Source organism: Pristis pectinata, chromosome X, assembly GCF_009764475.1.
Source record: "Pristis pectinata isolate sPriPec2 chromosome X, sPriPec2.1.pri, whole genome shotgun sequence".
NCBI lineage: Eukaryota > Metazoa > Chordata > Chondrichthyes > Rhinopristiformes > Pristidae > Pristis > Pristis pectinata.
In genome coordinates this window covers 5,020,680-5,038,462 of record NC_067450.1, presented here as the reverse complement: position 1 = coordinate 5,038,462, position 17,783 = coordinate 5,020,680, and the positions used below count along the sequence as shown (strand labels likewise).

The 17,783-nt window shown below is 45.8% G+C and overlaps 1 protein-coding gene across 1 annotated transcript; it reads right to left on the bottom strand.

Annotated features, from left to right (window-relative positions):
• Window positions 1–1,120: 1,120 nt before the first annotated feature.
• Window positions 1,121–17,356, bottom strand: wnt1 (wingless-type MMTV integration site family, member 1). The gene is made up of 4 exons (XM_052009625.1): window positions 17,265–17,356; window positions 16,833–17,086; window positions 14,604–14,869; window positions 1,121–1,609 (listed from the first exon to the last, which is right to left on the bottom strand). Exons 1-4 carry the CDS (start codon window positions 17,354–17,356, stop codon window positions 1,121–1,123), a joined length of 1,101 nt encoding a protein of 366 aa, XP_051865585.1.
• Between the last annotated feature and the right edge of the window lie 427 nt (window positions 17,357–17,783).

Genomic DNA, 17,783 nt, shown 5'->3' with positions numbered 1-17,783 from the left:
TGACTATTTAAAACGCTGCCTGGTTCGTGGTAGATTTTGCGTTCAGCGGTATGCGCCTACGTTTTCACGAAAACGCAAGGAAAAGGCAGACGTCTGGACGCGGGCATAATTTGCGCCGGAATCAGTAACGGCGGCCGAAGCAACGTCAACAACTTTCGGTCAGTCCAAGACCAGTTCAGGCACATGGTAGAGGTGGAGCAGGGTGAAGATAAGCTTCTGTTCTGATGCTTACTCTGCTAATCGCGAAAAGTTCATCAAAAGCTCCAATAAAGAATTCTACAAACTACGAGGCAATGCATTAAGTAGAAAACATGCCTTTCCATTTTAAAAGGCAGAATTCTGGTGGCTAATGTTTAAGTTTGGAAGTTTCTAGATGGCCCACTCAGTAACTCGACCCACAAGCCCAAAACCGCCAGGCTGACGGTGCCCGCAGGAGGAGGCTGTTCAATGCCCGCGCTGGCATTCGCTTGTGGTGGACGTTGCACCTGTGCGAGCCTCCCACAGTATTCACCATTCCCCAGGACATCGCCGAGAGATAAAGAACATGCTCCGGCTTTGAACTTCCCCATTCTGCGCTCCTTTGTTTCAGACAGGCGAAGCACTCCACTAAAACCGCACAGACAGCGGTGGCAGGTTTATTTTGAGGGGTTGGGGGGAACTTCGGTCCTATTGAAATGCTAAATCAGTATTTTACTCTGTAGAAAATGTATAAGAACCCCAGCAATAAATTATAAGTTTAATATAGATATCTTTGCACAATGTTTGTTTGAAAGGAGAGGTTTGAGTGGCTATGGCATGTCCTCGATAGGTTCGCGTCCTGAAGAGTTTTTTTGGGGGGGGGGGGGGAAATCTCATACCCTACTGATCCGCATAGCCTGATACAATGTTTGTGTTTACCTTGGACGCACTGAGTGAATGTTTACAAACAAGGGTCTCCTTGAGGTACCTATCTACCACAAACGGTTTCTTTGTAGAGTCTTTTACTGTGGAGACAGGCCCCATTTTGGGAAACCCGTTTATTTTCACGTAGTCCGCCCCACTACCACCAGATATCCCCATGACTGAGTTGACCTTTGTCCCCCGTTGCCACCCCAAGCGATGAAGCCAGAAGAAGACGCCCTCAAAGGCACTCGTGCAGAGTTTGTGTGGTCGTACAGTTCAGGCAGCTAACATGGCAGCACCAATGAAAAGTGCAGTGACACCTCTCGGTGACCCTTTGGGTCAGAGTACGGAATCCCCTCCCACAGCACAGCAGGTCGCAGCCGTCCAAGCCCAGCGAGGTGTTATTGCAGGCTCGGCCCGTCGTACCTGTGGTGCCCATTTTGCTGTTTGCTGTGCAGAAGTTGGGCGACTTCTCGAAGTAGACCAGGTCCTGGGGAGAGTGTGGCTTGTGAGCAGGGTTCTCGGGCTCCAGGTGTCGCATGTCTGCCCGGGAGGCGCGGTTACTGCCTTTGTTGCTGTAGATCACTCGGGAGGCTCCGTCAAACCGGTCTTTGAGCAAGTTACCCACTGTCCGAAAGGTGGGGAGCCGCATCCAACAGGTTTTAACGGTGCAAGAGCCAGACATTCCATGGCACTTACATTCCTGTCTCATCTCGGCATGGACTGTCTGTGAAATTGATAAATACCGATCAGTATATGTAAACATGTGGAAAGATATGAACTCACTATTAATGGTCCCTAGGCAGGATATCGGAGGACATTGTCTCAACTGTTGTGGATGCAACCTATCTGAGACAGAGGAGGGATTGCTTCTGGACCAATGTCTACGTCTTAGAAATACGAATACCCACTGCAGGCGAAGTGCTCCGATGGTGGCATCTGAGTGAACAAGGGCCGTGGAAAATGAGACGTGTTCTGGAACTCTACAGGCGCAGTCTAGGAGGTTCAATAAAGAGGTGTGATGCACTCTGCTGTGCACCCGACTGGTCTACAGCTCTTGCTCCCGGACGAGTAAAGAAAGAGTTATTTGCAACAGAGAAGATTAAAACGCAAATAAAAGTTTTTCACTGTATCTCGGCACACGTGACAATAATAAACCAATTCCATTTCCAAGAACTCGACCCTCCTGATCTTGAACAGATGGACAACACTGGGGGGCAGGAACAACTTTTGGGAAGTTATTTCTAACATTAAACGTTAAATTTGGTGGATTGTTTTCTGCAACAGTTTTGTGTGTTTATTAATCATGGTGTGTGTGTGTGTGGTGTCTGTGTGTGTCTGTGTGCATGCGTCTGTGTGTGTGTGTACGTATATGTGTATCTGTGTGTGTGCGTACATGTGTGTTTGTGCTTGTGTGTGTGCATATGTACATGTGCGTGTGTACGTGTGTGTACATGTGCGCGCGCGCGCGCGTGTGTGTGTTGTGCGTGTGTGTATATGCTTAACCTGAGTGGAGATGGATAATGGTGACTTTAACAGTACAAAGAAGTTATTGTGTGTGATTTTATGGGTTGTGGATGGTGGCTTTGATAAGGGGGGGAAATCAAAAGATTGCATTCTGGTTATTACTCGTTTAACATTGACCAGAAGTGAGTGATTAAGAATAACCAAAAATGCTAATCAAATATTTGAAGCAACACACAATCTGCTGCAGGAACTCAGCGGGTCGGGCAGCATCTGTGGGGCGAAATGGACAGTCAACGTTTCCGGTCGAGACCCTTCACCAGTGTCCAGATGAAAGGTCGACTGCTCATTAAAAATCTCCAGACCTCCACTTTCCTCTGTTTGAAATAGATTTTTGACAATCTCTTCGAATCCTTAAATCTATGTCCACTGGCTAATAACCTCTCTGCTGAGGGAGACACATCTATGGGTTGAATTTCAAACTGCAAGACGTATAAATGTCAATTTAAAAAAATCCTGGCGCCTCATGCACCATCAGAGGGATGCAGAGCCTTAGGCACAGTTCTATTGCACGGGTGTATTCAAAAATTGTCTAGGGTGTGGAGAAAATGAATAAAGAGGAACTGCTTCAGGAAAGGCATCAAGGACAAGAGATACTTGGTGAAAGGCTCGGGGTGATGAGAAAAAAGAAGCAAGTAGTCACTGCTTGAAGGGCCAGTAAAAGCAGATTCAATCGTTATGTTCAGGGGGCTCCTGGATGGAAAGAAAAGTACAGGGGTGTTGGCAAAGAACTGGAGGGTAGGACTGACTGGGTGGCTATTGCAGAGAGCCAGCAGGGCTTGATGGGCTGAATGCCCTCGCTCTGTGCAGTGATGATTCGAACACCCTGGAAATTCTGTCACACTTTCAAGGAAACTTGGATCTGTGGCTAAGGCAATTGCATGTGTAACTTCAATGATTCTGCTGAATTTTGATTTTACTCTTTCAAGGGAAGTGAGGATGGCTGGGTCAGCCAGAATTTAAACAATGTGATTCGGCCAGGCCCCGAAGATATTCTGTGTTCAAAATACACCCCCCCCCTCCCCACCCCCCCAACAGCAACAGAGAATAGTTTATGTCAAAAGCTATTGGGGTTAACAGAATCACTGCTGTGCCATTTTAGAAAGTCTGGGGGTCACAGATAGGCCAGACCAAGTAATCATGGCAGGTTTCCTTCTCTGAAAGACATCATTGCACCAAATAGATTTTTATGACAATCCAGTGGTTTCATAGTCATGCTTTCTGATACTAGCTTTTTATTCCAGATGTATCTCATTACTTGAACTTAAGTTCCCCAGAACTTGTGTCACAAGATCAATAGTTCAGGTCTCTGGATACTGGTCCAGTAATTTAACCACTCTGCTACCATATCCCTATCTTTGCAACCTTACTTCATACTACATGTATTCTTCAGATTACTGAACAAACAAGCTGCCAGCCAGAACAAGATACAGAATAAGGGATTGCCCATTTAACATGCGGACAAGGAAGCATTTCTTCTCTCAAAGGGTTGTGGAGGTGGAGTCATTTAGAGAGCTTGGGCTACAGTGGAGTCAACAGTTATGGGGAACAGGCTGGATATGGAGCTGAGACCAGCAATCAGATCAGCTATGATCTTTTTGACTAGGAATGCAGGCTTAAGGGACCATATGGCCTACTCCAGCTCTTACGTCCTGTGTTCTTATCCGTATTTCCATGATGGCTGAGTGTCCTTCTGAAAACAAGTGAATTTCTCTTCAATCTAAAGTGGTGATTTTGTTAACCTGATAGTTTATGAGTGATTCTCTGTTCTATTATGGGGGGGGAGGGGGCACGATTTTGAACACTGAATATCTTAGGTGCAAGATTCAAATCACATAGTTTCTAATTTGTGTGTTTTGATTTGCACCTTTATTGTCTTACAGACTTGGGGTGTGATTTTCCACAGAGATGGCCTGATCTCCCATTGTAACATCAGTGAAAGACCAGCACAGCTCCCAGACTGGGACACAAAATGACCCATTGTGCTTTTACCTCCAGGGTATTTCTCTAACCTCCCAGTGAAATTGCAGTAGAAGAATAGAATAACTCAACAGAGCTAATAATACGTCCTCCAGAGTGGAGAAAGGCATGGTGGCAACAAAGATAATTGTCAACGCAATTATTTGGAGCAATTTCATTGCATGCTGTCCTTTGGCTGACCCCAATGTCTGCTTTGTTGTTTTCATATGTCTTTAAACGTTCTCCATTACCACTTTTATTCCATGTGGTTCATTTCTGAAATGCTCCCCTCCTCTAACCAAGGTTACAGGGAGGATGGGGTTGAGAGAAAAATATCAGCCGTTCGAATGGCAGGGCAGATTCGATGGGCCGAATGGCCTAATTCTGCTCCTATGTCTTATGGTGTTGTTGTTATGTTATCAGTCTGAAGATTGAGCCAACCTGCTGGACAAACACACACTCACCAGAGCAATATGATAAACAAGAGGCGTCCAAGGTGCAAGATCAATGAATGGGAAGGAGCAGATAGGAATGTATCGTTTGTCTTCAAGAAAACGACGTCGATGTTCTGTTTACTCTGGAAGTTTAATTTGCCAATAAAGAAACATCATTTTTCCTTAAGGTTCAATCAAAGAACTGATCAATTCTCTGGATATGTGAGGTTGAAATACCAAATCAGACAATCAGGAACTTACAGAACCATTGTGAGGTGAGCATGATACTAAGCATATGCCTGTAATGGTGCAACAAATTAGTCTGCTGGGAGACCAATTCATTTTATCCCTGGTACCAACAACCCCCACGTAAGGGGGCAGTTCTGCAGTCCCACTCATACATATCTGGCAGAAGCCAAGCTTGCAGGGAATGAGGGTTACTGTGTCAAAGCCCTATCACCAACAAGTGCTCCTAATGTCCTTGAAATAAGAATGGATGTATGGTAGAGAGGTTACGGCGTGAGCCTCAGCAGAGTTACTGGTGTTAAATAAAAATAGAGAATGCTGGAAATACTCAGTAGGTCAGGCAGGGTCTGTGGAGAGAGAAGTAAAGTTGGTCCTTCAGCTCAATGGTGGAGAAACGTTACAAATCAAACATGTTTGAAGTTGCAGAGGAGGGGAGGGCAGAGGGAGAACAGAGGGAATGACTGGGGTAGACCAAAGGAGACTGAATGGCACAAATGGGGGTGGTGCCTGCTGAGAGAGGGTGGGGAAGGCTTGTTAATCACAGCTGATCTGTCTGGAGGAGGTGTAAGTAGAAGAGGATGCATGAAATGAAAGGAGAGAGTAAACAAATTGATGATGGAACCGTAAGATACAAAACACCACAGATCCTGGGAACCTGAAGTAAGGAAATGCTGGAAATACCCTGCAGGTCAGGCAGCCTCTGTGGAGAGAAACACAGAACTAATATTACAGGTTGATGAACTTTCACCAGAACTGGCCAGGCTGGTTATCTGACATTGTTGAAGTCATTGTTGAGTCCTGAGGGATGTAATGTGCCTTGTCTGGAAATGAGGTGCTGCTCCTGGACTTGCGTTGGCTTTACCGGAACAGTGTGAGAGACCATAGACGGGAAGGTCAGAGTGGAAGTGGATGAAAAAATTTAAGTGACAAACAACTGGAAGCTTAGGGTCCACCTTACAGACTGAAGGGGGGGGGGGGGGGGTCACCCAATCTGTGTTGATTGCTCCAATGTAGAGAACACATTGTGAGCACCAAATGCAGCACACTAAATTAGAACAAGCACCAACTGAATGGCTGCTTGGGTCCCTGGATGGTGGGAAGGAAAGAAGCAAAACAGCAAGTGTTTCAAGAAAAGGTGATGTGAGAAGAGGAGTGTGTGTTACTGGAGATGGGACGAGTGGCCAGGGAGTCATGGAGGGAATGGTTCCTTAGGAATGTTGAAAGGTGAAGTGAGGTGGTAGCATTGTGTTGAAGGAGGCGGAGATCACAGAGGATGATGCATTGAATTTGGAGGCTGGTGGGGTGGAGGAACCCTATCTTTGCTCTGGGTGGGGGTCAGGGCAGAAGTTTAGGAAATGGAATAGACACGGTTGAGAGCCTTGGAGGGGAAACCAGTTAAGGAAAAAAGGAGACGTCTTGGAGGGAATGGTGTGGAAGGTGTCATCGTCAGAGTGCCCCTTCAGTCTGCAAGGACAACCCTGAGTTTCCAGCTGCCTCAGGACTCAACGCTGAATGCAGCAATTTCAGGTAACCAGCATTTCCAGTTCAAGTCAGAACTGGTCAATTCTGATGAAAGCTCATCAACCTGTAATATCAGCTACATTTCTTTCTCCATGGATGCTGCCCGACCTGCTGAGTACTTCCAGCATCCTCTTTTCAGATTTCAAGCTACTGCAGTGCTTTGTATCTCTTCCAACTTTAGTTTTCATTCTCTCCCCTCTATTCTCATTCACCCTCTCCTCCAACCAGACCATCTGCCATTAACGGCTCTCTCTCAGCAGGCACCACCAGCAGTTACATCATTCAGTATCTTTCAGTCTCTACCCTATCACAGCTATTTTTAGTTATCTCCACCCTTCTCTGTAGTGTTTAAAACCTTGTTTAGTTTCTGTATTCTCTTAATTCTGATGGTCTTCAACCTGAAACATGCACTCTGTTCTTCTCTCCACAGACGCTGCCTGACCTGTTGAGCATTTCCCAGCATTTTCTGTTTTATTTCAGATTTCCAGTATCTGAAGATTTTGGGTTTTGACTACTGGTGTTAAATGCTACGTATTTCATCACTTTACCAACTAACACTGCAAACTTTTTGCCGAACCTGAACTCCAGCCAGTCTTCACTGAGCCATTTGCCAAGTGTTGACCTTGCTGCTGCTCCACACCCGAGGTCAAGTGGCAAGGCTGAGCGAATCCTCAAGCAGCTTTGTGCTGAGGCCCCGTCCCTGAAAGCTTCGACAGGAGGCGGAGCCTCGCCTCCCGCCAAAGCTGGGCGCGCTTTCTTTTGCAGACTTTGAATATCTCTGACATTCAGAGTCTTTCCCAGACTGTTAAAAGTGAGGTGAATAGCTAAAATAAAAGAAATGCAAAGTTAATTAAAATACCAGACAATTACAAATCAATAAACTACAAGCAAAAGTATTTTAAAAAATACTTATCTTTCCCATCCTCACAACCGAGAATCCCCATTGAAATGATCAGGGTCTGCAATGCTACACCAGGTGTGATGACGTGGGATCGAAGCGGTGGAATCCTCAGTGTAACGCTGGAGCATCCAACCAAGGTCGGGCTCCACGTTTGATCTCCACAGCAACAAAGCGGAGTGGCAGCAACGGCCACAACGCAGCTCCTGCTGGAATCAGAGCGGCTCCACGCAAGTCTGGGACTGACTTGCTGCGGTTTCTCTTCAGAAACACAGCCAGCACGATCCGGCCCAATTCTCTACAGTATAGTGATCCTTTGATCCCGTGCATATAATGATTAAATTGATTTATTTTATAATATTAGTGCCTGTAAAATGTATCTCGAGCTAAAGTGGAACTGATTGCTAAAGCTGGGTTGTTGAGTAAAACCAACCATTTCTATCAAAGTTCAGAGCCTTACCAATGACAGAGACAACGGTGCGGGCGCTAGTGCCTTGCGAGACACGCTGACCTGCTAATGTGTTCAGATAGTTCATATACCAGAAGTCTTGCTTATGCATAGAATTCGTATAAAGGTACACTTACATCTTGTGATTTTCTTTCTTGTCACGCCCTTTACTAGACTACAACCAAGTGTTTTCTGTGTAGTCCTTGAACTTCTAATCGAAGTTTCTTGTTACACGCTGAACTACGATCAAATCCTCAAGTTTTTTTTCTCCAGGATAGGTAACGCTCCATTACAATCTCCCCCCTTGGGAATTTACTCCAACCCCCGCTTTTCCAATACTCAGGTTCTACCGTTGGAGCTGTGAGTTCCAGTAAACAGAACACACGGCTCCAACGACCCGGGTTCGATCCTGACCTCGGGTGCTGTCTGTGTCACCATCTCCCTGTGACTCTCCCGCGGGGGTTGGTTTCCTTCCTACGATACGCTGGTAGGTTAAATGGCCGCTGTAAATTACGCCTCAGTGCAGATTAATGGCAAAAAGGATCAAGGCGAACTTGGTGGACACGTGTGAGAGAACAAGCTGCATTGGTCCAGGACAATAAAAAGGAAAATGGGACTGATGGAATTGGAGCCAGCATGCAAAGAGTGGGCCGAATGGCCTCCTTCTGTGTCGCTAAACGATTATTCGATTTTGCGCTCCGTTTATGTGCTGAATGCGTCTGTTCTCTCGGACTACGTGCAAGAGACCGCCAAATGATGAACGGACGGAGCTCACCCACTCAGCCTGCTGGTTACCGTGCACTCTCAGTGATGCCTTCGCTCTCTTGTGACCTGTGCACTTTCTCCTCTTAAACTGCAATGTGACTCGTTTACTTTCTCTGGCTTTAACCTCCATTTGTGAGCGGGTTTCTTCCTCCTCTTTAAACTCTACTGTGCCCCATTTATCTTCCTAGAACATCTATTGCGTCCTGTTAGAAGTCTTCCTTTTTCACTTTTATTGTGACTCCTTTGTTTTCTTCTCTTTAACCTCTCTTGTGATCGCGTTGTTTTCTTTCCTTTAAACTCGACTGTATTGGTTGAATGTCCAGGTTTAAACTCTGGCTTTAAACTAGCTTCTGGTTGAAACTCTATTAACTTTCTCCCTGTGTTAATCTCATTTCTAAACTACTTGGCTTCTCCTTAATCGCTGTTGTCATCTCTTTACTTTATCTCCTATGTCTTACTTTCTCCTCTTTTAACCAGCTCAACCTGATTTTCTTTTCCTCTCTTTAACCTCTAGTGCCACCTCTTGACTTTCTCCTCCTGAATCTCTGTTGTGACCTATTTGCTAGCTCATCTTTAACCTCTCCTATGACTTGGTTTCTCCTCCCTTAACTTCTCTTATGGTCTGTTTACTTTGTCCTCCTTAAATTCAATTGTGCGCTTTATCTTGCTCTTCATTTAACCTCATTTGTATCTTGTTTTCCCTCTTCTTTACCCACGTTTGTGACCTGGTATTTTGCCTCTATGTTCACGTCTTTACTTTCTCCACTTTTAGCCACAATTGTGAGCTGCTTTCCTTCTCATTAAATTCCATTTTGACTTATTTGCTTTCCCCTCATTAACCATTACTGTGATCCGTTTACCTCTTCCTCTTCAATGATATTATGGCCTGCTTATTTTCTGTTTGCTCCGATTTGTGATTTGTTAATTTACCACTCCTTCAGCCTCTAATGTGGCCAGTTTAGTTTTTTTTAAACCTCCATTGTGACTTGTTTATTTGCCCTCTTTAACCTGTTATGACCTGTTTACTTTTTTTTGTTTTTTACTTGGATTGTGACCTGTTTACTTTCTCCTCTTTTATCATCTCCTGCAACCTCTTTATTGACACTCATATTGTATTTACTTTCCCTCAGTTGTGACACATTCCTTTTCCTCTTTTTTTGAGTGGTATTGCAACCTATTTTGTTATCCTCGAGTGTGATCTTTCTCCTCTTGAACCCTCAATTGTGACCACTTTAGTTTCTCTGCTTTTTTTCCTCCTCTTCATTTTGCGCTTCTTATTGGCAGCTCAGCTCAGTTTTTGAAGATGAGTTGTGTCTTTTTGGGAATTGTTTGCTTTGAGCCCCATCTTGCGCGGTTTTTACACACGTTTGCCGCCTGTTTCCTTTTGCAAGCCAGCTTACTGCTTTTACATTTCATTGCTTTTTTTTCAGGCCCCTTTGCTTCTTCTTTTCCTCTACCTGTGTTTCCCTCAAGTTGCATTTTGCACTTTGCTTTCCTTCTCTCAGTGTGTATATTTAAAGTCCAGCGTTTTTAAAAACTGTTTTGCAAATTCCTCACATGCTTTAATCAACTGATTGCCCAGTCATCATTTTTTCTTCAGTCTCATATCTTCTGTTCTACATTTCCCTCTCACTATCTCCCCTTTCTTTCCCTATCTACACATTGATTCAGATCTCACTATTGATCAAGATGCCATTAATTCTTCTGCCCCTCAGTACTCACCTCTTCACTACTGTACTCTAACCACTCATGTCCAGTTCTATGTCACTTTCAAGTATTTGGGTCACATTTTACAGACAGAAAAAAAATAAAGAACATCAAGGTATAGTGAAACCCCTTAGCAGCAAAAATAATCAGTCAGAATATGTGCAGTTTGGCACTTTTCTCTAAATAAATGTCCAATAGGCTCGTGACTACAATGTCTAGCAACTGAATTCTTAATGATATCACCTATCGCCACTTAAAATTTTCTAGCCTTAAAGGGCAGAGCTTCATTTTACGTGCACTCTTCATGTTTAAATGGACACAGGTATTTTGTAAAGTCGTTTTGGCTTCTTTTGACCTGAAGCTAGAAATTTCAAGCACCTTGCTGCCAGCGTCTGAACTTTCCCGACCAATTCACCAGGTTCTGGCCTCAGTTTGGGCCTTGTGTTTGAACGATATGGCTTTAAAGAGGCAGTGAAACACCTCAGGAGCAGAATGAAATATGACACATTACATCACAGAACACCACCCCAACTCCTGCCAGCAAGTGACCTGACTGACATCAACTTTTCTAATAGCTGATTTTGTGCTATTCCTGTCAAGGTTAAAGATGCTACTGACGAAAATTGAACACTTTTTTGCCTTGTCAGGAACTTGGTCTTAACATCAAAAAGCTACAGAGTAGACCTCTCTTTACTCAATCCCTGCAATGTATCCCCATCCAATAAGCTTCTAATGCACCAGGGTGATATTTTTATCCCATTTCTTGCACCAGATTTTAACCAGGATTGCAGATGTCAGTGCAAATTGGTGCCAAATCATGGGTTGGGGTTTAATGCTCTGACTGTACCAATTAAAAAGTTAATTTGAGAAAACTCTGGCAAGGGATACCGGCAGAAGAAGATGACAAATTTAAAGCCCAGACTGTAGAGATTGTATGGCTAACCTAATTCCCCAGAAGGTAACAAGACAGAGCTGACTGCATGAGAAGAGAAGTGAGCAATGTTTCCTGGGGAAGAGGTTGAAATTCGGCGCTCTTGGGATTCCCCAAGACCTGGAAAGATTTGGGGTGGGGGAGCAGGCCTGGTGATTTGGTGAAGTTGCTCTTATCTGTAACTTGAGATAGTTTCAAATTACCGAGAGAGCACACTGACCTTTCTAGGTCTGTATGATTATCCACGGTGTGCACGAGTGCAGCCCACAGGCAAATGATTGAGCTCCTTTCAGTTAATGAAGGTAGCTGGGATGTTCTCCCCTCTAATCAAAGCCATTTCTCTGTTATTCTGGATATTCCAAATATGGGGGACAGAGTACCTCAGCTACTTATCTATCTCCTTATGGCATTGCTGTCTGATCCTGGTCTGAACACGATGCCTCATTGGCATCTGAATTCTCCTGAAGCATTTCATTAGCAAAGAGCTGGGGATCCTGTTGGCTCTGACAGAATTTAAAAACATTCCAAGTAGTAGATCATTTGGGAATTTTTCCAGGTTCGTTTCTGCTACATAAATTGTGAAACTGGAGTAGTGTGAAAGGGAATCCAGGTGTGTCAAACACAACTCTGCAACTCTAATGAAGTATTGTTTGAGGTGTGACCTTAAAGGCACCATCTGCCTGTTCCCATTCGTGTAAAAGATGATCTGATGCTATTCAAAAAAGGCAGGGGTTTCTCCCTATCTGAAAATCAAAACAAAATTGCAGGTATTGAAATCTGAATACAAACAGAAAATGCTGGAAACACTCAGCAGGTCAGGCAGCATCTGTGGAGAGAGAAACAGTCGGAAAGAGAGGAGTGAGTCAGTGTTGTAGAGTTCTCTTTCCTCAGATGCTGCCTGACCTGCTGAGTGTTTTTAGCATTTTCTGGTTTTATTTCAGATTGTCCCGACCTGCCAGCTAACATTTACCCTTCAACTAACATCACCAAAGACACGATGTACCTATTTACCTTGATGCTGTTTGTGGGAGCTTGCTGTGTCCAAATTGCTACTCGTTTCCCACATTACAACAGAGAGGCAGCAAAACCCCTTGAGACATTCTAGGAACAAGTGGGAAACATTTCTTTCCTTTGCAGAGCTCAGTTTAAGTCAGTCAACTTTGTACATAAGTTGAAAATAATGACTGGAACATTCACAGTTTCCCTCTACAGTTGACTGACCTGTGGAATATTTTGAGCAATGTCTATTTGTTGTTTTATATACAACTTTCATCACAGTAGGTGCTTATTTGAAATGGAATGTTCTTGGCATCAATGATCAACTCACGGTGCAGCTGGCCAAGGGGGAGCCTGGAGCTGGCGGACAGAGTGCCGTGCTCCATTTTAACCCACGTCTGATTTTGCAGACATATTTCATTCGAGGAAGAGCACCAACAAACAATAATGCTGATCTTAGTTAAGAAGCTTTGCCATTGCCTCTGGGCCAAGAGGAAAGGCAAATGTTACCAGTGGAGAGCAGTCACTATTACGGGCTGGCTTATCCGATGCGCCATTCGCTACGGCCACTCGGTGGAATTCAGCAGCAGCACATGGGGGGGGGGGGGGGTCCCGCGAGCAGCCCCTCACCCCTACCCTCACCCGTGTGCTAATGATGCCAGCGCGAAAGGCATGCCCCCTCCCAACTTCTTTCACCCTCACAGGCAAGACGTGACAGCTCGTGTTAGCATTATTATTTGGTGACGATGTTACTTGAATGGAATATGTACATAAAACCTGACAGAATAAAAATATACCATCTGCTGCTCTGACTGTAGGGCTGGAGAAAACTCCACCCACCCTCCACTTCCATTTCCCACACTTTTGTTCTCACCCAGAGCAAGGGGCAGGGTTCCCCTTGTCCTCACCTTCCACCCCACCAGCCTCCACATTCCATAGATCATGTTCTGTGATTTATGCCACATTCAACCACCACCTCCCCGCTCAGTATTCTGAGGGGACCATCCCTCCATGACTTCCTGGTCCACCCTTCCATCTCCACCAATATCCATTCCCCTTCTCACCTCACCTTCCCAAGGAAACACAGCCGATGCAACAGCTGCCCTTTTATCTCTTCACTTTCCACCATCCAAGGACGCAAGCTGTCCTTCCGGATGGTCACTCTTACTTCTAATCTAATGTATTGCACGTGGGGCTCATGATGTGGTTCTCCTCTGCGTTGGAGGAACCACACACAGATTCCGTGTGGAACACCGCCACCTGGGAAGTTGCCCTCCCAGCCACACACCGTCCCGACTCAGAAATATATCACCGTTCCTTCACCGTCACTGGGTCAAAACCCTGGAACTCCCTCCCCCAACACCTGCAGCGGTCCAAGAAGGCAGCTCATCACCACCTTCTCCAAGGCACCTAGGGATGGGCAGTCTTTCGAAAAGTCATGTTGCAGCTGTCAGGACTCAACACTGAACTCAGCGATTTCACATCACCAGCCTTTTCCAGTTTGTATCAGAACTGGCCAATTCTGACGAAACGTCATCAGCCTGTAACATTAGCTCCGTGTTTCAATCTCCACAGATGCTGCCTGTCCTGTTGGATATTTCCAATATTCTCTTTATTTTCAGATTTCCAGCAAAGGTCGTGTTTTGTGTCCCACAGCTCCTGCTTCATTCTGTTCTCCCTCCCCTGTCCTCACGCGTCTTCTATTTACACCTTCCTCAGACAGACGAGCTGCAATAACACGCCTTCACCGCCCTCTCTCAACAGGCACCCCCACCACTTGTGTCATTCAGTCCCGCCTGGTCTCCGCCCCGCCAAAGACATTCCCCGGCGTTCTCTCCGCCCTCGCCTTTCTCTGCCACCTAAAACTTTCCAATATCTTGATGAAAACTCGTTGACCTGAATCAGTAACTCTACTTCTCTCTCCACAGATGCTGCTCGACCCCTGAGTATTACAGCATGTCTGTTTTTATTTCACATTTCCAGAATCTGCAGCATTTTGCTTTTGCACCGCACATTTTTTTGTCTGCGATGAAAATTACAACTGAAGACCTACGTCGTGTTTCGACTGCAGTGTCTTGCACTTAACGAACGTCTGACTGCTAATGTCCAGTTAGAGAATTCTGGAGAATCCCTGTTATGTGAATATAACTGGGGTGTTGGAAGAGAGAATAATTCCTAAAGTTATCTGTTTTTAGTTTTTCGGACAGATTGTTAAATGCATTTCACTCCGTTCATTTTGTTATTGGCGTATTCTGTTGCGTATTTCATGCACTGAAATCATGTAATCGTTACCAGTCTGCCAGCCTCGTTGTTGTGCAGGTTGGTCAGATAGCGCAGGTCTCTTCCCCTTTCGCTCGAATCCACGAACTCGCGGCCGAAGACGCGGCCGAAATCAATGTTGTCACTGCACCCACCCCAGTGCCAGTCCGCTCCGCCGGGTCCCCGCCGTCGGTAATCGCACGTACACGACTCGATGGAGCCCTCAGAACACGAGCGGGACACCGAGTGAGTTACTGCCGCACTGGTCAGAGCGAAAATGAAGGCCGTCTCACGGCAGCCTGCAGGGGAGGAGAGGGGTCCAAGGCGTTAGAGGAACACCAAGAATTAGAAAGAGACGACCAGAGAATGGAGGGGGCAATAACTTGAAGATGGGACGGGGGAGAAGGAGACGCAGAATTGAAGGACGGAGCGGAGGTCAGCAGCTAGGCAAAGGAAGAGGGTGCGTGGATTTGGAAAGAGAGAGAAAGGTGAAACCGAGAGCCTCCGAGTGGGAACGGGGCAGTGAGTGAGGCGTGAGCAGACAACGATGAGGCGCCCGCAGATAAGCAGGGAGGCGCACGGCCGCTGGGCTTTGGAAGAGCGAAGATGGGGTTGGAGGTGCGAGAGGCGGACAGAAATGTAAGGGAAACCTGACAGGCGCCACATGGAATGAATGGTTGGAGTCTGAGAACCAGGCATAAATCTGGAGAAATGGGGAGCAAAAATTCACCAGGAAATCAGAGAGGCAAAGCGAAACGGCGGAAACCATGCAAGCACATAGGAGAAAGAGGGGAGAAAGGGCGATGCAGAAACAGGAACAGCGTGCACTGAGATATCAAGCAAGCATCAAAGAAAGCGGGAATTTGGAACCCTGCCTGGAGCATTAAACTCAAAGTGAGTCAAATTGTGTGTAAAACTGTAGAACGGTGTGGGTTGGAAAGAAGCCGAGCACTGATCCCGAGCGGTGTTCCGAATCCTGGCATCGGCGCTCCCAATAAGCACAGGGTAGTTATTCGAGACTCTGGTTGAGGAATGCGCCTCTGCTCCCCAAACTTTGTGACGACCAAAACTAACCTTCACTCGAATCAACCTGTTGGCCAAGGAGGAAGGAACGCAGATCCAGAGCGGCCGACTCACCCTTTCAGCCTGAGTGTCGGGTGTTGACTCCTACCCAACAGGGATGCGAGTTTGGAAATTCCAAACTCTGAATGTTCAGCTGCTGTGCACACAGTCCGTGTGCTGCCAGTGCTCCCTGCTCCCTGCTTTCTGCTTTCAATGGCAGACCCGTTTCCTACACCAGGATCAGGCTGGGAACTTCCTGAGACCAACTCTGAGAGCATTGCCTGGTTGAAGAGGGAATATTAACTGGCTTTTAATTTAATTTTGATTGTTTAAATGGCAGCTCCTGGCATTTCAAAGTTTCTCCATCTTATTTCAGGATATCCCATAAGACCAGACTTGTCTCTGGAATGCGAATCTGCTTCGTTTCAAATCTAGACCAGGCCAGGTAGCAATTGGATTTCTGCCTTAAAAGAAACCTTAACTTGGGCATGTACTTAAATCAGGGACCAGTTACCTGCTCTGGGTCATTATGCGAAATCGGACCTCCTTCTAATCAGCCTCGAATGAACCGAGTATACTGGCTCGGTGTTCCCTGAACTCCTAGTCCAATCCGGGTTGGACAGACACATCTCAGATTGGGCGCTGATGTGGTTCAGGCCGAGGTGAGGTAGAACCATCCCTTCCTCTGACTGGGATTTCGCTATGGAGCCCGTTGTCCGGATCCAGATCTGCATCCACACCTGGTCTGGACAGGGCAACCCTTGTTATTGCGATCCGAGTTTCGACATGGAACCGGACTAGATTAGACTGGCTTGGATTGAGTGGAGTCCCATTATCCGAAGCAGTTAAATACTGAACATCTGACATAAAAGCAAAACATACTGGAAATGCTCAGCAGCTCTGATGAAAGGTCGTCGAGCTGAAACGTAGCGTCCGTTTCTCTCTCCCCAGATGCTGCCTGACCTGCTGAGCATTTCTAGTACTTTCTTTTTATTCAATTACCCTGATCAGGGTCTTCCTATCGACCAAGGCTAGACTGCAGTCGGCAAGACGACCCGGTGATACTGACTAAGCGTTGGGGTGACTTGGGGTGGCCCGGAATAGTATTCCGGATGAAACTGGCCTATTGGAGTCTAATGCTGGAGGATCGCTGGTGAAGAGCTGTCTGGGGTAAATATATACTCGTCAAAGAGAGCCTACCTCGGTTGACGATCTTGCCGAAGATGTTGGGAGTTTGAGATGTTGGACAGTTCCAGCGTCGACTGCGGAACTGCCATTTGCACTCTCTGATGGCGTTCTGCAGCCCTCCTGTGATGCTATGCAATATGCCCGGGTTCTGGCGGATCAGTTTCCTCTGCTTTCTGCTCAGCAGCTGCAAGCTTGGATCCAAAACCAGTTGGACATATTTCGAGTCGGTCAATAGATTCGAGGAAGACGCAATATTTACAATTCCCCTGAAATAAAAGCAAACAATCAGAACAGAATGAACTGGCTCCATGACCCATGCAGATAAACAACCTCAATATTTTCGATTCTCATTACTTAAACAATAACTTCGCACCTGTTTTTTTCCCCCTGCTTAAAAAGATGCTAAATTGTTTTCACTGACGACTAATATTGGTCAAAACTTACCACCATCTCCCACTGTTATTTACTGCCAGTGTGTGGGAAAGTGAGGAGAACGCCAGAAACCACAGAGTCTTCAATCCCAGAACTAATGTCATGATGCTGCTGGTTAGGAATGATCATAAAGTAAATATCATATATAAATATAGATTAAATTAGTTGCCGTTCCCCTCCCCCCCTCCCCAAAATAATGAAATTTTCGGACGTAAATATAAGGGTAACAGGTAGCTTTTGGCGCGCCCTCTCCAACCTGGTCACAGACGCCTCATAACTGGGACTTCCTGGCGCTTATAAGTTTGTATGAAGAGCTTTTAAAAAAAAAGTGTCGGCAAGCCTCCGAGTTTAGAGGAACAATGGTAGAAACGCGACACATTCTTTCCCTTATTGCCTGCGAGATGGGACGCAAGAGCTTTCCATCAATCTGTCCATCATCCACTAGTTGAAAGACAGCAGATTAAAACGGTTAATGTCCATGTAAGGCTACTTCACTCCTATTGTTCAATAACTTTCGGGCAACGGCAATAG